The 27499-nt window shown below is 41.0% G+C and overlaps 1 protein-coding gene across 2 annotated transcripts in view; it reads right to left on the bottom strand.

The window, feature by feature from the left end:
• The window catches only part of igsf3 (immunoglobulin superfamily, member 3), a 168994-nt gene that overhangs the window by 31298 nt on the left and 110197 nt on the right, over nt 1–27499 (bottom strand). For both annotated transcript variants that reach the window (XM_037539313.1, XM_037539314.1), the window contains exons 4-6: nt 26360–26746; nt 20170–20577; nt 9889–10296 (exon numbers count right to left, since the gene is read on the bottom strand). In XM_037539313.1, the coding sequence (XP_037395210.1) occupies nt 9889–10296; nt 20170–20577; nt 26360–26746 (1203 nt within the window). The remainder of the gene's footprint in view (nt 1–9888; nt 10297–20169; nt 20578–26359; nt 26747–27499) is intronic.

Genomic DNA, 27499 nt, shown 5'->3' with positions numbered 1-27499 from the left:
ATCGATGGCAGCCATCACAAGGGCACTGAGAAATGGCTGCACCTAACAGACATCTCCTCTCCTCAGCACATCACATGCTCTGAACCATCGGCATTGCTGAGAACACTGCAACACGGGCACTTGTTGGGCAACATGGCCCTGCCAGCCTACAACACAACTACGCCGGGACCTGCTTGCAGCGTGCTCTGACAGTAGCAATGAATATGCACTTCTCTAACCTGCTGTTAACTCATTACATTAGCATTCAAATGCTGCTGCACTCTTAATCACCCCACTTCAGCACACTTCAGCAAATAATTAATGCTGCTAATTTTCTCCTAAACACATAAATAAACAGACTTAAGTAAACAAAATTATATCTGTGGATCCATCCAATATAATTTTAGGGAGGATGAGTGAAACAGAATGGGTATTCCAAAAGATTGAAATAAAACGGTTAGAGGCAGACAGTTTTAGGAGTGGCAGATAAGAGTGTAAGTAGGTGGGGTCATTTCCAACGTTTTTAACAACTAAATACCATTTCCAAACCTACTTATCTTGTTTGTAGTTTACATACAACATATATCAAATATGAGAAAATGAAGAAAATGCCCACCTTTAGTAACAATGTCCATTTATTGTAAAGCTAAACCATATCTGTGCATGAAAAATAATAACAATTTAAACAAAGGTGTTGTATTTAGCATTAAACTGGTTATGTGTGAAATTGGGGAGAAAATCTGGTTAAAAAAAAAAAAAAAGAAATTTCAGATGTAATGACATCATAGCCATTCAGTAAAAATGTTGAGATTAGTTTGGGCCCCATCCTTTGTTCAGGAGAGAAAATTGTGTATGTGTATATATGTATGTGTATATGTGTGTGTGTGTATATATATATATATATATATATATATATATATATATATATATATATATACACATATATATACACACACATTTTCTAAGCCGCTTCTCCGTCAGGGTCGCGGCGGGATGCTGGAGCCTATCCCAGCAGTCTTCGGGCGGAAGGCAGGATACACCCTGGACAGGTCGCCAGTCCATCGCAGGGCAGACAGACAGACACAGACAGTCACTCACACACTCACACCTTGGGGCAATTTAGCATGTCCAATTGGCCTGACTGCATGTCTTTGGATATATATCAGTGAAGTAAATATCAGTCAGACATGAGTAATCTACACTCGGTACTACTTTTTATCATGGTTATTAAATCATTAACAATTGTACTTTGTACTCCAATGTAATTATAATAAAAAAAAAATACAATTGCACAAAGCTAAAATAAAAACTGGTGTCGGAATTCCACCGTTATTCCACTATATATTTACATTCATGTACTTTACTACTATGAAACACGAAGGCCTTAAAAGGGCACTGGTATCAGATTGGCTGAGACTCTGAATTCAGATGAAAATCAGAACCAGCAAAAAAAGCAGCTGGATCTCTGTATCCCCAAACAGTAGCATATGTAAAAACAATGTAATAGTGATTCATTCATTATAAATAACAAGCAATTGTCTGCCATGGCATGGAGGGGGTGGTGGGGAGATGAACACACTTATTTGTCATTCATGCTGTGTTTAAAAGAGGTCAAACATCAGGCAGGTAAGCCAAAGCCTGCTATAGTCTTCAGACCAGGCTTGCCCATACCTTGACTGAGTGTTAAGAGCTGTAGCTTGGCTGTTTTCATCTGTCTCTGCTCCAATTTTTTCATTGCTTAGAAACAAGGCTATTCTTTTGGCTGTTGCACACAAGTATAATTTCAGTGTTCAAGTGGCAGAGATCCTTTTCTATCAGGAAACAAGAAACAACGCCCACCGAGACAGTGAGCGCCAAAGTTTCACAAGCAAAATGGCCAATTTTGAGGAGTTCCCAGACAAAAGAGGAACCTCCTGAGGAATCGGGCTCTGGCAGCTGGCTGGGGCTGAGAGAGGAGTGTGTAACAGTTTGTTACAGAAAATACATAACTCGATACACTGCAGCATGTTCAGGTTTGCTTTCTTCTCTTCCATCCTTCCTGAGCACTGCAGTAGGCCCTATCTCCTGCCACATGACTTCAAGAAATTGCTGCAGTCTGTTGTTCTGCTTTGGGACCAATGGTTCTTATCTGTGAGGTCAAAATAAGAACAAGTATGTGTGACAGAGACAGAGAGAGTACAAGAGAGTTAGAGAGAGATAGAAACACAGAGAGCACATGAGTGTGTGATGTTTCTGGAATGTCTCTAGTGAAGCACAAGTCCAGCCTCCCGGGTCTGTCGTCTGTTCCTCTGTTGATCTGGGACACTGTGGCCCTTAGCAACCGGCAGTATGAGGGTAGAGGCTCTAATATGGGTGAGATGGACGGTGTGAGCTGCTTTCCACATTAATTATGAATAAACTAACTTATATGGCTGTAAGGCAGCACGTGGCTCTAGATTTGAGCGGCAAAGAAACAGGACATTGCAATGGTATCCCTGAGAAAGCATGGTTGAGATAAACGAACTGTCCCTCACCTGAACCTGAATATGTGTGCTGTGCAGAAGTAATGGATTAAGGCTGCATTCATAAGGACAATACTGTGTGAAACATACCATTGCCTTTGAGTTCAAAGAGAATGATACATTGATTGGCACCAGACAACAACATATGGCAATGTGCAAAAATGACACTGATGGCCATCAAGAAAACTGTACGTTTACATTGAATTTTAAGGTGCTTTCACACATACCTTGTTTGGTGCAGACCAATCAAAAATTTTTTTTAGTTTGGTTCACTTTGACAGGTGTGAATGAATACTTCACCCATACTTGGGTGCGCAGTAAAGACTTCTGGAGGGAACATCAGAACATGCTTTTCTCTTCTTCTAGCAGCACATCAGTGCTGTACTGTCCTTTTCTAACTTATCTTTTTAAACCTTTGCCTTTTGATAGAAGCTCACAAGCTGCTGCTAACAACAGCAGGTTAGTAATAAATAACAGCAAAGCAGTGCATTTGATTTTAACTCAATGGTCACATATTTTGGAAAAGCTTTAGCAACCTGATTGGTTAAATTCAAATTGACAAACCAGTCAATTATAAAGACATGAAGATCAAATACGGTTTATTCTTATTGCTTTGATTTTGACTTTTGTTTTCATTACATTTTGCACGGTGTTACAACTTTTAATGGGATTGCATTATTTTACCCATACTTGGTATTAATCAAAAATAGTACAAAGACAACATATCAAATGTTGAAACTGGGAAATGTTATTGTTTTTTTAAAAATATATACCCATTTTGAATTTGATGCCAGCAACATGTTTCCAAAAAGTTGGAACAGGCAAACAAAAGACTTGTAAACTTGTGTTATATTCCATCCATCCATCCATCCATCCATCCATCCATCCATCCATCCATCCATCCATCCATCCATCCATCCATCGACAATTTAGCATGTCCAATTGGCCTGACTGCATGTCTTTGGACTGTGGGAGGAGAACCTGGAGGAAACCCAAGCAGACACGGGGAGAACACGCAAACTCCACACAGAGAGGACCCTGGTCACCCAGCCGGGGAATCGAACCCAGGCCCTCCTCGCCACCGTGCCGCCATTTTGTAATATTAAAAAAAAAAAAAAACACCTGGTGGAACATCTCACAACTGATCTGGTTAACTGGAAGCAAGTCAGTAATACGACTGGGTATAAAAGGAGCATCTCAGAGATGAGAATCTCAGAGAATCTAAAGTAAATCACTATATGCAAGGGACAAGGCCAAAAACCAATACTGGTCAGCCATGATCTTTGGGCCCTCAGGCACACAATTCTGCAGTAGAAATCCCTGCATGGGCTCAGAAACGCTTCTGAAAACCACCGTCTGTGAACACAGACTTTTACGGCATCCCCAAATGCAAGTCAAAACTCTACCATGCAAAGACGAAATCGGATATATACAGGACTGAGAAACGCCACCTCCTTTTCTGGGCCTGAGCTTAAGATGAACTGAGGCAAAGTGAGAAAGTTTCATTTGGTCCAACAAATTCAAATTTGAAGTTTTTTTTTTTGGAAATCATAGATGCCATGTCCTCCAGGCTAAAAAGGAGAGGGACTATCTGGCTTGTAAGCAGCACAATGTTCGAAAGCAGCATCTGTGATGGTATGGGGTACATTAGCACACATGGCATGGGTGACTTGTACATCTATGAAGGCATCATTATATACAGGTGTTGGAGAAATATATGCTGTCATGCCGACAACATCTTCAGGGAAGCCTTGCTTATTTCACCAGGACAATACTAAACCATGTTCTGCACATATTACAACAGCACGGCTCTTCAGTAAAAGAGTTTGGGTACTAAACTGGCTTGCCTACAGTCCAGACCTGTCACCCACTGTCACCCATTTAGCATATTATGAAATGAAAAATATGACAAAGGACACTCTAAACTGTTGAGCAACTGAAATCCTATATCAAGCAAGAAGAGGAAAACATTTAACTTTCAAAACTATAGCAATTGGTCTCCTCAGTAGTTGTTAAAAGAAGAGGTGATGCAACATAGTGGTAAACATGCCTCATGTTTTGAAACATATTGTTGACATCAAATTCAAAATGTTTCAAGTTTGTCATTTGCACAACATGTCAGGACATTTATGCATTGAAATGCTTGTGGAGAGGCTCAGGTAATCACTCTACAGAAAGTAAAGGGGCAGATATAAAAAAAAAAAACCCACAAATTTCTTTGTTTTAACATTTTACATGTTGGCTTTGCATTATTTGCAGTTAAATATAGGGTTTAAATAATTTGCAAATCATTGCATTCTGTTTTTATTTACAGTTTGCAGTTTACAGTGTCCCAATTTTTATGTATGTACAAAAGTCTAAGTCTTGTTATTTGTACAGAACAAAGTAACCATACCAAGTCCCATTTTAACCTAACCAAATTTATCATGTGTGAACACAAATTGACATCAGCAGGTTTCAGAAAATAAGAGGTCTGGAGACATGATATAAAGGAAGATTGAAGAGAATGTGGTCAACTCATATCCAGAGGTACAATCTCTAAGGATAACTCATTGCGAACCTCAGCCTTTTCACTTCTTGAAGAAGTACAGCAACAACCTGCAGTTTGCACTTACAAGCACTTATGTTTGATAGAATATTTTGCTCACAATGGACCTCCACCCACAAATTTGTCTACAACAAACCAGCAATGCATATCATAACTGAACATCCTTTTGAACGTGACCTAAGAGGGTGGGGGACATGGCTGGCCTCATGTGGGTCTCCATTTAGGACAGAACTGTCCTACCAAACACTACAGTTATTATTTAAAGAGAAGTGGGCACATGCACACTATATGTGATTGTATCAAACACATCAACCCCCACACTGTCATGCTCTAATAAAGAAAGCTCACTTCATACATATTGAACAGGCATCTCTGGGAACATGATTTAACGTCTCTCAATAATGCATCCAGTCAGACCCATGACGGCTTCACACCTCATTACCTCCACTCGACTTTCCACTTCTTTGAGAGGCAATTTCTCCACACAACTGCCATATCCAAATGTCAGATGCTAACATTTAGCCAGAAGTGTTTAACATTTGGGACAGCCATGGGTGTAAAAAAAAAACAGCAAAGAAGGGAAGTGAATGGCCTACATTTAGCTTATGAATCATATCTCCAAATTGAGCTCTTGCTCTGGGAGCTCTTAGTGGGGAAATGTGATTTCTGAAGATGGGGGGGATGCTCTGGCGGAACATCACCATCGCTCCAAGAGAAAACTCTCCCTCTCTTCTCACCGTGTGAACACTTCATAGCCAATAAAATGCTCTGATGAGCTCAGGCCAAGAGCCACTGATCGTATCGTCATGGTAGCTGATCACATCGCCGCAGAGACAAGGTGGCTTTCAGAGAATGAGAGGGAGTGGGAGAGAGAGGAGATGGCAGCCACAGACGGGAACTTAAGGAGCTGTGTGTTTGGCCTAGCACTCCATTAACGCTGTTATGAAATGTCAATAAGAGGAAGACCATCAAAAACAGGGCTGGGAGGAGGAGGTTTGTTTACAACTGTGAGCTTATGAATTTTGTTAGTTGAACTTTTCTGCACTGAAAATACCAAACACTCCACAGACGTGACCGAGCAGACACTTCTCTACCCAGTGGAAAGGAGTGTCATTACCGATAACAGATTCAAGTACACTTCAATCAGTGTGCCCCTTGTGGCTCAAACTCAGCTCTCGAGTCACCCAGTAAAAGACACGAGTGTTTACTCTCACTGGTCAGCCTCCTGAGGGATAAGCAGAATAAAGTGCACATCGGGGAAAGCTAAATGAGCCTTCAGCATGATAAGTCAATTTCCAAATTGATAGTGAATGTTTGTCTGGGTCACTGTGTTCTTCAGTGAGTGAAATCACACAGGCAGAGGAGCACCACACTTCACCCTATCCTGCAACACTCTGGCCAAAATGAAACATTTAACCTCGCTACATTTGTTGTAAACACCTCTACTCACCTCCCACAGTGATGATGTGGAAGTTTCTAGAGTGAAACTTTGTGGTTTAAAGTCTAGAAAAATACTCATTGTGGCGGCGTATCTTGAAGGAGAGAGGAACTGCAGCTGCATTGGTTTTTGGGGTCAGACAGTTTGATTTCGATTTAAATGCAGAAGGAAGCCAGAGAGCTGACATTACTGCTAGGAAGCTGAATAACGTGGTACCTGTGGTACATGCCTTCAAATCATCATTGGAAAAAAGGATTAATGAAAGGACAGAAATGTCTAGTTAGATGAAGAGCAAAACAAGCTAAAAGCTCAAAGTAGAAAGGTACCATATGGCTAAGTAGGTACCTCAGTTTGTCTTCGTTTCTATAGTGGAATGTGCAAAAACTTGTCTCTGGCACCCATTTTGTGCTAAATAAAGGCAAGGAACACTAATGCTAAGCTTGGCTGTATTATAGCTCAGCAGCTAGGCTAATGTATTTGTATAATGCATGCTGGGTATTGTAGAAAGAGAACAGTGATAAAGGAAAAAATTAAAACAATATAAAATTGGGAATTCTGTCAAACAAATGAGGCAGAGGAATACAACGCTGCATGACATAAGAAACATATTAATAACTCACATTTCAGGTTTGAATGCCCCTAATTGTCTATGTGAAGAGTGTGAGCAAAGAAAGATAATACAGAAATAATACTATGAAGGAGAAGAAACTTGGTTCTTGTCTAAAAGCCTGGCATGGTTAAGAAAGTGAGCAAGTGAATATTTGAGCCGGCATAAATCACCTTTTCTCATTTGATCAAGGCAATCACAGCATGTGCAAATATAAACACAAACACACTTGTTCTATTGGGACTAACTGGGCCTCAGCACAGACTGCAAAGGGAAAATCAACTAGGCTTTAATTTAATGCTTGGAACTGACTTATGGAAAGTGTATATAGGAATTAACAACCATTAAATGAATTTTAAAAAGGTACACAAAATCCGTCTCCCTACTACCAATCTGTTCTATTCAGGAAGATGCTCTCTGAATCTAATCATTTCATAAAGAAACAGAGACTATAGGACTCATAAAAACCATGGAAAATCTGGTAGACCTCCACAACTGGTCAGGCAAACAAGTACTTAAAGCATTTAATCTTTGAGAGAGATATAAAAAGAAAAAAAAAAAAAAAATCAACCTTGTGCATCTTTCCACTGTGAGAAGACAACTGTAGCTACTACTGAGCAGAAAAAAAAAAAACAACAACAGACCAAACAGAAAAATCTGCAAACCAAATAAAGAAGCTGCTGATGTTCTCAGAACAATAGAGTGACCACCCTGAAGTCCAGACCTCAACATTACTGAATTTGGGACATTACTTTTTGGGATTAATTGGATCATGAGAAACGGAAAATGCAACCAACTTCTAAGACTGAACTTTGAAGGTGTGGAAAAATACTGCTTCAGATTTTTTCTAAAAAACTGAAAGCAAGTCTCTTGAAATGAATGGAAGCTGCAATAAAGGTAAAGTCTAGGCACACTAAACATTTAAAGATTTGATATTATTAGCTGCCGATTAATTTTCATTAATTGTTAACATTTCATACAGAACAAGCTAGTGGATACATAAGGCCCTTATCAGACTGCAGCAATGAGTATGTGTGTGTGGTGCCAAGGGGCAGGGAGCAGGCCTGTCGAGGGAAGCAGACTGTGATGCTGCTCCAGTATTGTCTCAGAGCCATTAACTCCAGCCAAGCCGACACACTGCCTCAAACCAAACATCACCATCCTGCATGGAGCTACACAGCACAAGACAAATGACCCAAAGCCAGCAAGGCAGAAGACTACAGCATTAGGAAAAGCCTCATGTGTCAAGTCCTGCTGAAAACTTCACTTTGAGTTACATAAAGATTACTAATGGAGCTGACACGTATTCATAAACGCCCCCAGTAAACCTGGAGGGAGGTTTACAGCACTAGCGCAACTCAGGAGGATAGTGTTTTAGTGCTAGTGGGCCATGTGGAGCTGGACCAGTCTTTCAGAATTAGAGAAAAGGGTGAGAATAGGGGTGAGCAGGAAAGTGGACAGGAAAGTATGGAATGAGATATGGATACATGGCAATTTTGAGCCTTAAAGAGACATAGAGAGAACAGCTAAGTGCTTCAACAAAACTATTTACAAATCACCTCACCTCACTGTGACAGACCATAAGGACAGATAAACATATTATTACTGTCACATCAAAATCTTGTACCCAGACTTCAGAAATGAAATAACATCATCAATTGGTTCGCAATATTTATTTCAAACTGTTATTGTAATGTTTACATTCCAACCCCAACATAATGTTCCTAAAGCAGTTTGAAATCTGTTTATGTTAACCCACATTAAAATTATGAGTGCAGTTTTGTTACAACTTTGTCACAGTTTCTGGGGTACAAGATTTAGTTATGATAGATATGTAAATACACAAGTGATTTTGGAAAATGGTAGTGATTCTCAAAGAACTGACGATTTTAATATAGCTGTACAAGAGACACTTAACGCTCTCTCTCAATTAAATTACATGAAATGTGGGTTTCCTAAATAAAAAAAAAAAAAAAAAAAAAAAAAAGTGAATGTGTGTGAGGGAAAGTGCATCTGTGCACATATGTGTGCGGTGAAGTGTCAAGGGGGGGGCGGGGGGAGGTCTGGCCTTTACGATCATCATGTCTTGCTCTATAGGGAGAGCATTTAATGAGCTCTCTTCTTCCTTTAGTCACTCTCTCTTTCCCACACAGTCCTTTCCATTCCCTCTAATTGCTTTCTGTGGTCAGGGATGTAAAGCCCCATACTTCCTCCATTCTGTATATGTATATATACATATGTATGTATAAAGAGGACCCGCCTTAGTCCACCCACAAGGACACATGTGCATGCGCACACACACACAGACACACAGACAGAGACACAGACAGAGACACAGACAGAGACACAGACAGAGACACAGACAGAGACACAGACAGAGACAGAGACAATAGTACAGAACTGAAACCAGGACAGATCACCTTTTAAAACAAAATCTGAAAAGTCTCTTTTGGAGAGACAGGGTGGAATTTACTATCATATATTTCTGTACAGGGTCTATGTTGATACTCATAGATCTAATAATTCTTATTCCTCAAGAATGTAACAAGAGAATAAGAAACTCATGTAACTCATGTAACAGTGTTAGGAATCAATTCTTGTCCTAGAGGGCCTGTGTCCAGGACAGTTTGGTAATTTCCTGTTCAAATACACCTGCTAAACCCGGTGGTTTACTAATTAGATGAATTACATGAATTAGGAGCAGGACAATTACCAAACTCTAATGAACTCTGGCTCTCCAGGACTGAAAACACTCCTGCTCTAACAAAACCCCAGAAACAGACACATCCAGCAGAGGAATCAGAACAGAACCCACCTGGCTGCAGTACGCTGATGCCAAGCAGATTGGATGTTCGGTTTGCGATGGTTTTCCAGGTGCCGTTGTAATTCCTGCGGTATAGAACAGCAGCGCACTGGTACGTTCCTGCTTCCTTGCGTCCAGCCTGGGTCACACTGAGGCGGAAGTTGGTGTTGCTGCGTGTCCGGTCCACTGAAGTGCGGGTGCCAAGGCCCAGCAGTTGCTCCCCCCACTGCAGGGTGCCGTCCCTTGTAAACGTCACCACGTCCCGGAACTCACCGTCACCCTCTGCTGCCTGGAAGCGCCAGGTGACAGAGGCCGGAACGCTGGGGTTGTGTCGTGACTTCACGATGCACTGCAGATCGAAGGAATCACCAAACGTCACGCTGGGGGTGCGAGACGAGGCCGAGACGAAAAAGGACGACTCTGTCAGAGGGGAAAAAAAAAACAGGCAGTAATGTGGCGGCATGTTACAACTGCAATGAAACAACAGAAAAGGTCTGAGTTAGAGGCAGTGTGGACCAGACACATGCCGTTACCTGGATAAAGGTCTCAATATTTGAGAACATTCATCAAACTTGTCATGCCTCCATGGAATACCAACCTCTAATAGTAGATTTTGCACTGAGCATTTTTCTTATTATCCAACTTAATACATGATTCAATAGCTCTGTGGGAAGCAATGCAGCTTGTTGTGCTCTGAGGCGAGGTGACATGGATGCTTGGCATGAATTTATATATGTATGTAACTAAACCAGCTATGATTTATCTTCCTCAATGTTGACTACTGTTTCTGCCACCACCATATTTCATTACTAAAACCAAGTACTGGTCAACAACTGTCCACAGTGCCCAATACTGCAAATTTTAGTGGATGAGTCTTTGCAGCCCCTAATGTGAATAATGAGACGTGTCTGTGTGAAGTGTTATTCTATTCTATTGAGCCAGACTAATTTAGTCTGACACTGTAATTGGGCTCTAATCCTATTAACAGCAAAGTGTGGAGAAATTAGAGTTGCTGTTGTTGCTATTATGCTCCTGATTCTCTGCGTTACACACTAGTACGCAACCATGCAAGCAGACACAACAAGACAACACAAGTCAATTTAATGGTTAATTTTGTTCTGACACTGAGGAGTCTACTCATGCACTGCAGTGCAGATGACAAGCCTGTTCCCACGTGCTGTTTCTACTGCCATCCTTCGAAAGCAATTTCCAGCAATATTGCTCACAGTGCGATGGGCCATGGGAAGAGGCCTCATTAAAGGAGAATGCCCAGGCTGCTCGTTCTCCACGTTTTAAGATACAGAGGAGAAAATGGGCTGGAATGGTTTCCCTGCGGAGGGCATGAAGCACCATTTGGACACACCAGCATGTCTGTGCTGGTGTGTCTGAGAGCAGCTGTTAGCGTAGGCTGACTTAGAGCCGCTGAGATCCATCCTGAGCAACAATATGCTGCCTACTGCAGGCACAATGGAGCAAGAGTATGCTAGGATAGTGCAGGCTATAACAAAGAGCACATGCTTGCCTCTGCTTTTAGAGGATTTAAAAACTTGCTTTACACAATTTTCCTCTTTCTTTAAATGAAATCGATTAGCCAAGGCATCTTTAGTTTGATCCCTAGGTCTGTCCTTTCCTCATTTAAATATCTAGAAAATAGTCCTATATTTTTTTTAGAGTCCTCTATTCCCTTATTTAAATTCTTAAGAAAAAGCTATCATATTTCTTCAACATGAAAATAAGAGTAACATCCATATGTCTATAAACCTACATATTATGATGACTATTAATGATTTAGGCTCAGTAAATGAAATCTGAAGTTGACTTTATGTACATGCAGATTCTTTTATGACATTTCAGCCAACAAGAGTGAGAATCGATTAGGCACATCATGATGCCATCTCAAGTTTGTTACTTCATTCTGCTAATTTTCTAGCTAGCAAGCTAAGGGTTACACAACTAGCAACAAGAACAAAGAAGGGCACCACGCTTAAACCAGACAAAACAATTATTCACAAAATGAATGTATTCTACACTATGACTTCTCACAAAAATGGTCTGAATTACATTTTCTTAGGAAGCTAATTGGCATACAGAGACTAGCCTAGCTGACAGAAAATGTGTTCCTTTAAAAAATAAGTCTGCTCTTCATTGCTCCCTGCATGACCTTTAATGGCCCTGTGGCATTAAAAAATACACGGAGAACCTTTTTTAGGTACCCTAGTGAATCATACTGAAGTATGATGTATCATATAGAGATATGAAAATAGAGCCCTTGGAACAAATGTATGCTGCCCACTGAAGCTACATTGCTATGGTGGTTAATGTAGCTAAAATGTATTTAAGGTCTATACTCCACTAAACACCACTGTGAAAAATGCTCAAACCAAGTCATCTATCTATAAATATGGACAAATGTATGTTGTCCAAAAATCAGTAGCATCCATGTTATCCAAAGTCTTAAATTCATCCGAATTTTGTCAAGCAGTTGACTTGATGCTAATTGTTGAGGTATGTGCTTTAACTACTTGCTAGCTACATTAGCCTTACAGCTCCTAAATCATCTGTGTAAAAATAAAGACTAGGAAGTAAAGAAAAACTTTAGGTACCAAACATGTCTTGGCTGATAAACTACAACTGGGATAAGGGAAGAATTGTATAAATTTGATTTTTCACCAAACTGTGCCTTTAATTATACCCACTGTTTGTCAAAGGAATGCAGCATAAGCAGGCTGCCTAAGACTTCAGGGCTCTTGTGTCTGAAACTTTTTTTGGGTGAGATAGAAAGTGACAGTACACAGCAGAATACAGATCTTGGAGCTCTATTGTGATTTAGCTCTACGTAAGCCTATTGATACCACAAGTCTCCCTAGACAGCTCTGAGCTACTGCTCTCATTACTCTCTCTCATCAGTGCTCATTAGAGTGAGAGTGACAGGGAGAAAGCCTGTCTGGGAAGGGAATGAGAGATAATCTGACAGTAATCGATATATGTATAAACACACACACCCACCCTCCCACCCATAAACAAACATTCACACACCAACACAACAGCAAGCCACTCAACAACACATGGCAGCCTCTGTATCAAAGTTGAAATTCCACCTACTTTTCAGCACAGCTGCATACCTAAGTCATAAGAACGTAAACAAAGCTATTCAGAGTGGTTTGATATAAAATGCTCCAAAGTGCAACATGCACTTTATGAACCACTGCTCTACATACTTGCACATACATTAATTTTTCTTTCAAGTTTGCACATATTTGTACTTTTTATACTATTGTTTTAGCATACGTCTACCTACTTCAGTATATATATATATATATATATATATATATATATATATATATATATATATATATATATATATATATATATATATATATATACATACACACACACACACACACACACACACACACACATATATATATATATACACACACACACACACACACACACACACACACACACACACACACACATATATATATATATATATATATATATATATATATATATATATATATATATGTATATATATATATATATATATATATATATATATATATATATATATACACATACATACATACATACATACATACAGACACACACAGAGACACACACACTGAATTGTACAGTGTAACTGCCTGTTTTTGCTATGCATATGACAATAAAAGTACTGAGCTCTAGAAAAAGTAAGAATTATATAAAATCAAGCAGATAGCCAAACTTCATGGACTAAAAACAGCCACCTTTGCCCACAAGTCAGTTTGCATAATTTCCACCATGTATATATGCTCAGGTCAAATCTACAAAATCTCACTCACAAAGCAGTAGACCACACAAACTCGCAGGTCTGGGCCGCCGTTTAAGTGTTTACTTGAGTTTAGGCACACAACATGCTGAAAAATGAAAAGTTGCATCACTCACTACAGAGTTGCCACTGGAAGCAACATCAGCACAGTAACTGTGCATAAGGAGCTTCATGATATATCCAACTTCCATGGCTGAGCAGTTGCACACAAGCCTAAAATCTCTATTTGCAATGCCAAGTGCTGACTGGAGTGGTGTAAAGTAGGCTGTCACTGGACTCTGGAGCAATGCGTTCAAGTTGTCTGGAGTAATGAATTAAGTTTCATTATTTGCCAGCCTGATGGACAAATATTAATGCCCATGGTTTTGGAATGGAATGTCCAACAAACTCATAGGGGTGTGATGGTCAAGTGTCCACAAACTTTTGGCTATTTAGTGTATACAGAATCTTTTAAAAATTGGTGAAATCTCCCTTTAAGCTCTATTGAATAGTGAAAATGGTGATTCTTGTGTCACACCTTGGGTCCAAGAAGACAGAAATGGCTATTCTATTCTAAAAGAGCAGAATACATTATCAGTCTTCTCTGATAAACTGATTCTCATCTGGACACAAAAAGGACATGTGGACTACTAGTGTGTCCCTAACGGAGGATGAACCGAGGTTAAGTGTCTAATGAATGAAAAGGGAGAGAAATTATAATGGGATAGAAAGTGAAACAAAGAGCAGACTGCAGAGGAAAGTGGAGTGATTGAGAAGTTTCTGACTCAGAGATCACAAGAGAACGACAAGGCGTACATGGAGATGAAGGCGAGTGAGAGGAGAGCAAGAGACATACACAGAGACACACATAGAGGCAGGCCGAGAAAGAGGGGGAAAGTGAGTGTGAGAGAGAGAATATTGATGAACTCCAGCATTCCTCTCTGATTTTTATTGCATATCTTTCATGTCCGGGTGGATTAGCAGATCCGTGCTTTGTTCTGCTGTCAGCTCTTTCATGCTCATAAATGGGTCTTTGTCCCTGCTGTCCTTCACTGCAGAATGCTGCGAGTTGTAATCAGTGTCTTCATTTCTAGCAAGCAGAACCCAGCTGCAGGCCGGCCAGGGTGAATGCGTCTTCATTACACACAGAGACACCAGGCGAGTCTGATGGGACGTCGGGCTCGTTTGCAGTTTGCCACATGTATAATGCACCCACTCATCAGTGTGTGACACACACACAGCTGCAAGCCTCCCGTATACATCAGGTTGTGTCTATAAAACTAATCTATAAAAAAATAATCTAAGGTTTTCTACAACCATACAAAATAAGCATGCAGAACAGCAGTCTGCACAGTATTTTTAGAACTGGTAAAACCTCAACTTTGCCCTTATAGGCAAAGCAGATTTTATCATTAACTGAGAGTTAATAGCCTATAAACTGGTAGTCTATGCAATCTACCGTTGGATTTTGAATGTTTGTAGTATGTGCCAGGCTTTCCAGTCATAATTTGGTTCTCCTGCCCGCCAATTAGCATTCTATTTTTAACTCCACTTTACAGCATTCTAAACTACATTAAAATAATAAATGTAGCCTACTGAACAGTAATGATCTTGTTGCCTTGCAGCTCTAGTGGCGTAGTAATGTATGGAGGATATTTGTTTCTTGACATCAACATTAACATTGGTAAATACTTGTGATTAACAGAACTACTGTTTGTGCTGTCAACTTATTGTGCCTCCATGGTACAGCAAACTGAAGCATTTTTCTTCATGGCTGATAATTTAAAGCATTCACACATGATTTCTCAAGCATCTTTGCTCTTTTAGCATCAATGTCCAGTTGATAAGTGGCACACTTTAAAGCAAGTTGTTAATCTCGCCTTGCCCTTGTTATAACCACCAAATATTAGCTAAGCTACTATAACTAAATAGTATAACTGTGTCCTAGCTAATGTTAAAGCTTTAGTCTCAAGCCTATACATGGTACACAAGTAGAGCATTACCTTATCTGGGTTCCACAATTTTAAAAATGGAAAAATATGAACTGACTTTCTCTAAACTGTATTTTTATTTAATGAATTAATTACTTTTCGACCAGACTCCATAGACATGATGTCCATAAGGCAAAAAATCTAACTGCCCACATGCATGTAATTGCATACCTTTAATGTAGAGTAATTATGATCATATTACTCATACGTAATAGGCTAATGTAACTGTATAGTTCATTCCTGATCTGCTCACTCACCCCGAGGCTCAGGACAGCGACCTCAGCAAACCTGACACATAACTAAACCACCAGTTATTGTGTGTATGCTTATTCCAGACACAAAGGCATGCTCAGAAAGACATACGGCACACGTCCACCCCCACACAGCAGGAACAGAGATTTCAAGCAGACACAAAGAGACTGTCAGGTGCAGCAAACTTCTCACCACTGCGACCTCTGAGTGTCCTTTCATGTCAGCTGCTCAAAGCATCACTCTTCTGAAACCACCTTCTTCTTCCCATCACTGAGCTTATCTTTCTATTCTTCTCTCCTCTAGCAACCTCTTTTTTCTCTTCAACATTACACCATTATTCTTTCCCATGACAGTTCGGTTTCAGGGCTTAAATATGTTTCCAGGAGAGATGGTGCCAATGAAAGCGAGGTCATGTGACTTTACTACCTTCTGGTTTTAAGCTTTAGAATATGAGGTGATGGGGGATGGATTCTGTACTACTGATGAGCAAACACTACTAAACGAAGGGCTGGCTTATACTGGGAGTACTTGTCTTTTTAAATTTTAACCAAATGCTCATATTCCCATGAGTAAAGCATTTAACCTCATGTGTTTCTAGTGAAGCTAGAGCATAATTCTTATTCCCCAGTCAGGATGGCCTTCAAATGGAGATCTCTGTACATATGTTTGCAAAAGAAGCCTACAGCAGAAGTGTTAAATGGCTCATATCATTGAAAAATGAATCTTCTTTGGTCTTGTGAACATCAAACGTTAAGCAGGAAAACCAACTGTTTACTCTCCAGTCCAAAAAATTCATGTACTGAATCTAAACGGCAAAAAAGTCCATTTTGAACTAATCTTGGATGTGACGTCACAACTATGAAACACATTTATGTGTTTACATTTGATCATCCATTCAGCAGTCTAGCCTGATTATTCACACTGAAGTGTTAAAGAAGTTTTATTAATGCAGAAAGAGTTACAGAATTACTGGAGCTGGGAAAACCGTTAAATGTTGCACTGTTCCTGAATGTCGGGAAGCGACTGCATCTTTTCAAATTTCCAAAGAGTGGCTTAAGTTTGTGTTCCAACATCCCTGAAGATTCCAGTTAGGGTCTTCTGTACGTTTCTGTCGGTAGTGCTAAAACACAAAGGGCAGCCAACCAGAAAGATAGCTCATTTACATATATCAATCTTAAAGAAAAACAGCTGGTTTAATCCTAATGGATAAAAAGACTTGGTGAATGTAAAAATGATCTAGAATTGTTTTCAGCACAAAAAATTGGACTATAGGGAAAACAGCTAAACACAAAAAGAAAAAAAAAAAGTAGAATACAGGCCTTTTGAATAAATGTCCTCGAGGGCAAGCGCTTAGCCTGTTCTTACATACTGGTTTCAACTCATGAAAGTCTTGTTAATTAGCTGATGAGTTGAATCAGGTGTATTAATGAAGTAAATTGCTACACTTTGCAGTGCCATGGCCCTCCGGGGTTGGACTCTGACACCACTAGTCTACACAATCAGAGCCATTGCTCAGGGAAGGCCCTTAGCCAACTCAGCACCCACAGCAATGCTGGAGACTAATGAGCATGTTAAACCGCGCTCTGCAGACAAACACAGCACACACATCCAGCTCTGCTCAGACATACACTGTCTGCTCCTCTGTTCCCCTGAGACAAGCTTAGTGGCACCAGAGCCAGGTCCATAAAACCAGAGCAAAACTATTTTTACCCTGCAACACCTTCAACACACCTCTCACAGCTTTAAATGCAGGACAGCAGAGAGGCAGGGTAGCTTGACAGAAGCATTTGCTTTACCCATGCATACAGATACTGTAGATCAACTGGCCAATTAAATCAGTTGATATTAATGACCTCTGATATTACTGTGATGTTACTGGCCAATAATTTGTGCCTGTACTATGGTCAAGGCACCACTGGGATTCAAACTCACAAGATCCTGATTAAGAAAACCTTAGTTGTGCCACTGGGCAGCTCAATATGAGGCTCTCTCTGTTTATCTATATGACAGCAATACAGGCTGAACTGGTAAATCTCAACGCAAACAATCATGGTAAGTATTACAAAACCATATTAAATGCATTCAGACCTTACCTTGTATTTGAAGCCAAATGTGCTCCACCCACAGGGCTACAATGTATTTTTTAAGACTTGAGAATATACTCATATATATACTGAGTAATCACAACAGTTGGTAAATCTCAATTTAACTAAAACTATTACAGTATAAAATTAAACCATAAATATAAGATAAAACAATTTGGGCCAATATTGTCAGTTATCTGAATTTTAGCCCCCTAAAACTGACTACAAAACTCATATTAGCCCAGCCCTAACACAACCACGTTGCAGCCTTGTGAAAGAGCACATAGAAAAGAAACTGCATGTTAAAATACAGACAAAAAGCACCTGAACAAAGTGGCTCCTTTTCGCACACCTGCCTTTGCTTCTTGTGTGAGCAATAAAACAGCAGATGTGAACAAAGCAGACTATCTTCACACACCTACTTGTTTGGTTTCAAATCAAAGGAGAAGATGATAAAAAACTATGAACAAAGCTAGTTCTGACACAGGCACAGTTAAAAATAATCAGCATAATGCCAGCCATGGAAGGCATAAATAAGTTAGCTGGGTACAAAACGAGGTACAAATAAATATACCACATTACTTTTTCAGGTTCAAAGGTACTCCTCTTAGACTACTTCAAAAGAAAATGCACTATAATAAGCATAGGCACACAACATGTAGCTCTGCTGTCAAACACGAAGAGTTATCATTGACTTATCGAACAAATTAGGCTCAAATGAGGCCTTATATCCTTCAGGAAGAGTCACATTACTAGGAAAACACACATACCCTCTACTAAAATTCTAGCAACAGCACCGTGTTCAGCTTCCTAACAGCTTCATACTGTCTGCAGTGTGTACCGAGTATAGAGCCCATTAGATAGACAGCAGATAAACATGGTAAAGTGCAGGCAGGATGGGGATGGTTATTGATTGTGATGGAGAGCTGACAAAGGAGAACTGCTCTGGAATAGCAGAGAGCCTGTCTCTCTACAGTGGGGGACCTCCAGCACGCTTTAGCAAATGAAGCCATTATTTAGCCTCTACAACATGTATAAATAGGTGTGGGTTTCTACCATTGTGGAGAGGTTGTGTGTATGTGTGCTCGCCTTTTAGAACAATGCAAAGACTGAGTGCCTTTGTCAGCTCAACCATTCTGCATTAATGATATCATGAATAAGTGAATGTGACAACTTTAACAGTAGAGAAATGCAGTGCACATTAGTTCAAGGCCCTGTGTCTCGACATCAATACACAGAATTTGATTTAACAGCAGGCAGCGGAGTGGCTCTCAGTGCGAACAAAGCAGATGCTGTTTGTAGCAAATATGCATTGACGCTTTGTGATGCACTGATCTGAAGCAGGAAATTAAACTGGACTTTGGATGCTCCTATCAGTTATCATCAATTATAATAAAAGTTCAATAAGTATGTAGTCAAGTGTTAAAATTTTAAACTTTTAAATATGGTAGTGCTTTTTTCCACTACTATGTAAAAAGCTTTTGCAGTGTAATCTATGTAAAGTATGAGTGCGATGGTTAAATTACATTTTGTTGATTTTCAAAGTGAAAATAAGAAAACACATCCTCTAAAGAGAACATATTTCTGCATATTTTAATGCACAACTACTGTTTATTTCCCAACATACTGGAGAAAGAAAAAAAATAAAATAAAATAAAATGTACCCTGTGCTAAAGTTAGGGCACATTTAAAATGCCATGTATTATTTTTTTCCAATAAACATGCAAAAGTATGCTGGTTGCTCCAGCCACAAGGTTGCAAAATATTTGTTTAAGATGAGCTTGTGAGATTCTATTGTTTATTTGAACTTGAAAAGTGTCACAAATGACAATTATATGAGCCATTAAAGCACTGGTTGACTGAAACAATTACAGTATTTAACATTAAGTGAAAAAAATGGCCCTGTGCAAAAGTTATAGCACATTTAATATGTTATTCTATATACAGTATCTGTAGCCTGAGTTTTTGAAACAATGGAATTCATTGCCTTGGATGACTAATCATTCTCCGTCATTGAGGTCACTGTATTCAATGGCACATATCATAGCCTACACATTGTAATAATTTTATTATTGTTTTTTGGCTCTGTGTGAATGGAATTCTGTTTTCATTTTGATTTCAGTGCATCACTACAATTCATAATCTATGATGAAACCTGCTTGAGTGTTCTTACCAACAGATTTGACCGTGATGGTCTTGGTGGCGGCCTTCTCGCCGATCTGCTGCCAAGTCCAGTCAGGTGTGCTGCCAGTCTGGAGCCACTCAGTGGCGCTGCAGAGGTACTGGCCATCATCTGAGGGGAATGCGTTATGCAGAGTCAAGGTGAAGGTGTCTGATCGGATGCGCTCCGCGTGGACCTCTCCATAGCTGTGGCGCTCCAGATATGTTGGTCCAGGCTGCACGGTGCCGTCACGGTCCACTGCCACCACATCCACAGCAGGACCGCTAGCGTCTTTATCTATCCACTGCCAGAGTATGGACAGAGGCCCCAGCGTGGAGTATACAGAACAAGTCAAGAGGATGTGCTCTCCCTCCATCACCTCAGAGGAGTTACTGGACAATGACACGCTGATATTACTACCTGGAAGACAGAGAGAGAGAGAGAAAATTAGAGGAGTAAGGAAGAGAAGGGGAGAGAGAGAGTGGAAAGAAAGGATGGAAATCAGGATTTAATGCCATATGCTCTGGTTATATATATCAGAAAAGCACTTCTGGGGGAAAAAAGTTTGTCTGAATGACATTTCCATACCAAATTATCATATTCTGCATATAACTACAAGTATAGAAGTTCAAAGACTCAGATTCAAATTCAGATGCTTAGAGGATGAATTTTATACATTCATTCAATATGATCTGAACTAAAAGGCTACTTTGTGATGGACCTTCAGGGTAGTTGGGCCAACAACAGCCTGTGACTTCAGTAGATGGTCCCTGAATCTTCTGCAGGCTCTTGTAGCTGGGGAACTGATGCATTGTACAGTGGTTAGGGGGGTCCTGGTCTTACAGGCACAGAAGACAGAGCTACAGACCATCAGGACTTTGGGGACTGCCTCCATGATCAAGAAGCTCAGTGAAGGATCTTGCAGGCAGAGTGTGGATCAAAGCCTTTGGAGACTATCCCCAGTGTTTTCAACAGGACTTTCTAAACACAACCATAACCCCATCAAAGTAAAATATGATAAAAAGGGGGACTTTGAAGAGACATGCTTTGCCTCTTCTCTCTTGTGGGCAGAGCTCAGGCAGGGCCACCCCACCCCCCACCCCCAACATGGCAAAACATCTCACCAAGTTTATGCTCCACCACTAAAATGCCCACGCCCTCAAAGTCAGTCAGAGCCTTTGATTTTTTTTTTTTTATTTACCCTGACCAAAATGAACATGTGGGATTACACAGCTGCTTTGTCCCCTGTCTGTGTTCTCTCAGTTCATTCCCTCTCTCAGCACTTTCTTTAGTTCATGAGGTTGTTCCTGTCCCATGTAGAGGTAGAGAGAGAGAGAGGTAGAGAGAGAGAGAGAGGTAGAGAGAGAGAGAGAGAGAGGTAGAGAGAGAGAGAGAGAGAGGTAGAGAGAGAGAGAGAGAGAGAGAGAGAGAGAGAGAGAGAGAGAGAGAGGTAGAGGTAGAGGTAGAGGTAGAGGTAGAGGTAGAGGTAGAGGTAGAGAGAGAGAGAGAGAGAGAGAGAGAGAGAGAGAGAGAGAGAGAGAGAGAGAGAGAGAGAGAAAAGAAAAATCAGAGGGCTTTTCTTACCTGCACTGGTCTGATCTGTAAGAAATGCATTTTTTAGCTTGGCTGGGTGAGTGCTTCCTCACTACAGTTTGTTCTCTCTCTTACTCTGTAATTCTTTCTTGTTTTCTTTTTTCCTACCTCTCCCATCTCTCTGTTGTGCCCTTTCACACTCTCTCTTACTTCTCCAATCTCTCTTCTCATTTTTCCATTTCTACCCCTTTTTGCTGCCTCCTCTTCCTCTCTGCCTATATTTCTATCTCCTCTCTTCCTTTCTCTATCCCTCTTTCTACCCCCTCCTGACTCCTCTCCTTTAACTATTCCTCTTTCTCCGTTTCCATCTCGTTTCTCCCTTGCTCTTACTCCCCAATCTCTCTTCCCCCCTCTCCTCCTTTCTCTCTGTATCCCATCTCTCACTCTTCTACTTTCCTTTGTCTCTTGCACACATGATCTCTCTCTAACCCTGTTTCATTGTTTTTCTTGCCTACTTGCCCCTTGTCTCTGTGCCTGTCTTGCACATCTCTCTCTCTCCCCTCTGTCTCACCATCTTCTTTTCTCTTTCTTTATGCCTCCCACCTCTCTCTCTCATGCTTTCCCCTCTCCCCACTTTCTCTCTATCCCTTCTATTTTTCTCTTTCTTGTTTAAGATTCCTGCCACTGCTGCAGCTGCTGTTTGTTTGAGCAGAATCCAGGCCCTCCATCAGGCCCAATTTTTCAGTATTTCTGTGGCTCTTGTGTACCAGCAGGTCCAGCACACACCGGCTCAACGTACAACACAAAGACCAGCCCAGGTAATTGGTGAAGATGGGTGGTAGGAGAACAGCCTGACTGCATGCATGTGTGTGCGAGTGCTTATGTGAATAAGACAACAAGAGCAGCAGTCAGGGGGAGTGAAATGAAAAGAATGAACAAAAGACAACAAAACAGTGAATTTGTGTGTGTTGGTGTGTAGTGAGCAGACTCTGCTGTTATCACTCTAATGGTCTCATAAACTCCTGCATATATTGCAGGAAGGCTCCTGCGGGACCCAAGAAAAACAAAGCACTCTAATAAAGTGCCTCTCTCAGTCTCTTCTTCCTGCCTCTCAATATCACCCAGACAGCTGGGCTGGCATAAATAAGGCTGGATGTTTGGGTCACCTAATGCATTTCTGTCTGCTGCCCTTTCCTAGTCTGATGGCCTCTAAAAGCAGACCCCGAATTGGAAAAGAGAGAGGATTCCCTAATACATTCAGAGCTAGTCATCTCTATTATAAGAAAATCTCCTAACACATTTTCCCCATTAAAACATGGCAGTAACTTTACATTGAGTGAATGTTTCCTAGTGAATATACCAATCAGCAATGACCTATTTTAACCTCTAAGAGTGCTTTCAATTGATTGGTAATTTCATAGAGCACATTTTTAGTTACAATATTACTGAAACATTTGTTCTACTCATGCTTGTTTCCCAAAGGGGCACTTGAAAAGGAGCAAGTTCATGCGATGGAAGCATTTGAGTTAGCATTGCTTTTTTTGTCTTCTTTGCCTATTTGGGATTTTAATATAAAAGTTAAAAAAAATGTATTACTTCTACAAAGAGAGTGGTCTAAAAATAGATTTTATGGAGTATTTTCACACTGATGGGTTTTTATTCATATTCTATAAATAATTTATGCCTTTTGTTTTTCAAAAACGTTTTATTTAACATTGCCTGTTGTATAATAAAAGAAAGTTTCATATATATATATAAAATCATAAACTAGTAAAAAAATAAAGGCCATTGTGCACTAAAAATAAAAAGTAATTATATTAAAAAATATTGGTCAGTTAGAAAACTAAAAAAGCATTGCTGCTTTTATTGTTCTAAATATCTAAGAAATGCAAAGAAATGATTTTGCATTCTTGGTAAGACCATGTTAACATTAAAAGAATACTGTAGTATTTTTCAACTTAATTTCTCTCTGATGCAGTCAATTACCACAAACAATAAATCCTCTGTATTTAGAAAAGAACATAAAAATGGTTGACCGCACAGCCTGTTACCAGTCAGTAGACTTCTTCAGCATCAGCCCATTGGCTTCTATTCTATGTGTTCTTCGCCTTCTTCACTTTACTTTAGCTTCATTTTATCAAGTTACTGTGTATTGTAATGAAGCGTATTCTACAGATGCAGCAGATACTGATCAGGCTGAAAAAATTCTGGTGTTTTCCCTCTTAACATACATAAGTCCTAATATGTTATTGTTCCAAAGATACATGATTTTCTTATGGCAGCGACAGCAGTACTATGACAGAGATGATTCTGACTCGCGTGTGTGTGTGTGTGTGTGTGTGTGTATACGGTCTGCAAGAGGCTAGGCAGAAGACAGGCTAATGGGAGGAAAGTCATGCTCTGCTGGGCTGCATCCTCTCTGCTGGAGCCAGAGCTGAGGCTGGTCCAGAACGGGTCAGAAGTGGCTTTAGAAGGGGAAAAAAAGCTGAACACAGTCTAAGAGGAACAGATGGATGCTCCCTAACCTCCCTGATTAACCTCACTCACACCACACCCAGCTCACGACGCCCCCTCTCAGCCCAGCTGTGGCATCTCTCTACCAGGCATTGCGCTGCCCTTATCCAGGCTGGGGATCCACTTAAGAAGCCCTTGAGGAGGTGGAGGAGGACGAGGCCCTTCTGCTCCTTTTCTCCTATTTCTCCACACTTTCATTTCATGCTTGTTAGTCATGGGTTTTTGAGCTATCCTCACTTCAAACACAGCATCATTTCAGTGGGCTTTCAGGACTCCTTAAAACCAAGCGGTGAAAATACAGAGCAGTGGAATGGCTTTGCGCTAAATGATTATATTCAGGGACACTGTACTGTATTACCCTTTCAGAGGTGTCTGCTCTTTCAGAAAAGGCAAAAGAGTTCAGACAAGGCATTATTCTCCTCTGCCTCATTCATTACTCTCACAGGCGAGAAGGGGGGCTGTGATGAAAGAGAGTGAGAGCCTAACCTGAGGACTAGAGGAGATTTGTGAACCAATCCACCTTACTGGGGCTTCATGGTGCTTTAGGAAAATCTGCCTGGAAAGAGTGATGATACAGTCTTAATGGTCTTGCTCCTCTGCTCTATTACAAAATCTTATGTGCCATTTCCTCTCCTTGCTGTCTGGTTATGTTGTGGACATCATAATAATCCACTTCAGAGGGTGAACGGCAGCGCTGGGGAAACCGAGATCCGTGCTTTCATTCAATAAGTGCACCACTGCAGAGCATCATATTGCTCCTTGAAGCTCCAATTAAAGCTTGAAATGTTCGTCCAAACCCAACGGGACCCGACTATTCATGTCGGACACTATTTTTTCAAATATTTGTGAGATTCAAATTTCTCCCATTGCCAGAATGAAAATAACTTGTTATGTAGACTTTTAGGGTGTTCCTGGAAAGCACTGATTAAATTGCACGTTTCTTTTTTTATTTCACACAAGTGTAAGACCCAGTACTGGACCTCCTCAAAAGAAGAACGCTGCCTATTTAAATTAGCCACTAGAGGAGTCAAGGCATGCACATCGCTGTTGGCAATAGTAACATTAATTTAGCAGTTTCAGTGTGTTGAACTGAAGCTTTCTGTGCGCTTCATTTTCCACTTTATAAAAGACTGTTGGATGCACTGTGCAGCAGGATCAGTAAGAGATTAATCAGATTAACAATATATTGCGACTGATGTGTGATATATATTTCCATTCATGTGTTTACTTATTCAAAACGTCCGTTTGTGACTTTTTGTTTGGCTGTAGACATTATCTTTTAAATGTGATCTGTATGCGACATCAGTCTGAACAGATCAGCTCCTAAACCGACCCGCATGCGCAAAAGAACAACGCCTCTCGCGGCTCGTCCTGAGGTAAACAGTCACGACGGCCACTCCCGGAGCTTCAGCGTCCTCTTCGCCACCACAGAAACGAGTCCAATCGTTGACAGCTGGACTCATCACCCACAGTGTGTTCGAGTTCGCCCATTATTTGGCCACTTCTTTGGTTCGTGTCCTCGGATTGTGTAAACTGTTCTCTGACGCTGCAGCATCGGGCTCCTCCGGCCGCCCTCGGCCAGTTCGTACGAAACCTCTTCGAACACGGAGCGGCTGCGATGAGTCGCTTTGTTTGGTACAGAAACATCAGCCTCAATATTTATGAGTCTCAGCAGCGAATTATGACAAATGTCGAGTTGCACCGACATCAAAGGTCGCACATTCCGACCTGGCTGTTCAGACTGAGTCGCACTGCCGCAGATCGGATTTCAGCACCACATATGGAAGCGTCTCAAATTGGAATTGAAAATGTCAAATTCAACGCGTTTTTAGCCGTTCACACTGACACATTTGAGGAAAAAGATCGGTTTTGGGCCACTTTTACCTGCTGTGTAAGCTAACTAATATAGCAGGAGCTACCGCTAGGAACGTGGTTTTATGTGGTCCCTTGTTGGGGACAGTCAGGTTTGGGTCAGGTTTAGAGAGAATTTTGTTTGGGACCATTCAGATTCAAAACTCTGTGCTCTTGGTTGAGCTGGTTTGGTCTCCCACAGAAATCCGTTGGTCTGTATTTATGTATAGATCAATATTTCAGGCTGTAGCTCCAGGAAAAGACACACTGGCTTTTGGGGCCAAAAGAAAGCAGAGCTACTCACTCTGGGGGGTCACAGTGATCTGAACATTGCGGGATCGTTTGCTGCGGTCGATGAACTCCCCGGTGGGAGTCTTCTCCCGCTCAGTCACTCTGCAGATGTATTTGCCAGCGTCTTCGGTCAGCAGCCTCTGCAGTTTGAGCAGGTGGACGGACGGGCTCTCTTTACGGATGGTCAGCAGACCTGCGGCCTCGCGCTCAATGTAGTTGGCCCCCAGGACAGGCACGGCGCTGGGCCCCACCACGGCTACGGATGAGCTGCTGAAAACCCACGACACCGAGAAGTAGCGCTCAGCAACGTTCTGAGCGTCTATGGTGCAGCGGAGCTCCAGCGGCTCACCCGCCGTGTAGGCCCGGCGATCCGTGGTCACCTGGATACTGAAGTCCCGGTCTGAGAGAGAGAGAGAGAGAGAGAGAGAGAGAGAGAGAGAGAGAGAGAGAGAGAGAGAGAGAGAGAGAGAGAGAGAGAGAGAGAGAGAGAGAGAGAGAGAGAGAGAGAGAGAGAGAGAGAGAGAGAGAGAGAGAGAGAGAGAGGATTTAGGGTTGTAATATGCTGAGGTTTTAGATTACCTGTATAAAAAGAAAAGCATGGAAAATGGATTTAGTGTGAAGCTCCATGCTGTGCACATTAATTATAGATCATTCTTACAGAAAGAATATGGAGCTGGATGGGCTCCAACTGCAAGCTCAAAGTTACAAAAGAGCACTTATTTACACAATTAATTTCCACATGATATGCTGTGCCTTCTCATCAAAACAGAGCAGTTTCCACTTCATTTCACTCACTCGGCAGTGATCTCCTTGGGCTGTAATTACCACAACTTAAAACAGACTTCTCAAGAACTGCATTTTTAGTGTGAGTTCAAAGCCCATCGCTGCATAGCACTATTTCTGACCTATCCCATTCCAGCAAAACAGGGACATATGTTTACTTCTCCTACAAATAGCTGTGCACTCAGAAATAAAGGCATGGTAAATGGGACAAATCATGTGAAAATAAAGGCCAGTGGCTGTTTGTCTTGCTGTGCTGTGGCATTTGAACAAAAATGTGCTGCTGTTAGAACATTAGTGCCTGCCTGACTGCAGCCGTCTTGCCTGCACCATTTGCAGTCAACTCCTTGTGCTTCCTATAGCCATGATTAAA

This window comes from Pygocentrus nattereri, chromosome 6, assembly GCF_015220715.1.
Source record: "Pygocentrus nattereri isolate fPygNat1 chromosome 6, fPygNat1.pri, whole genome shotgun sequence".
Lineage (NCBI taxonomy): Eukaryota > Metazoa > Chordata > Actinopteri > Characiformes > Serrasalmidae > Pygocentrus > Pygocentrus nattereri.
Note: the sequence above shows the minus strand (reverse complement) of the source record. Positions and strands in the feature narration are given on the sequence as shown.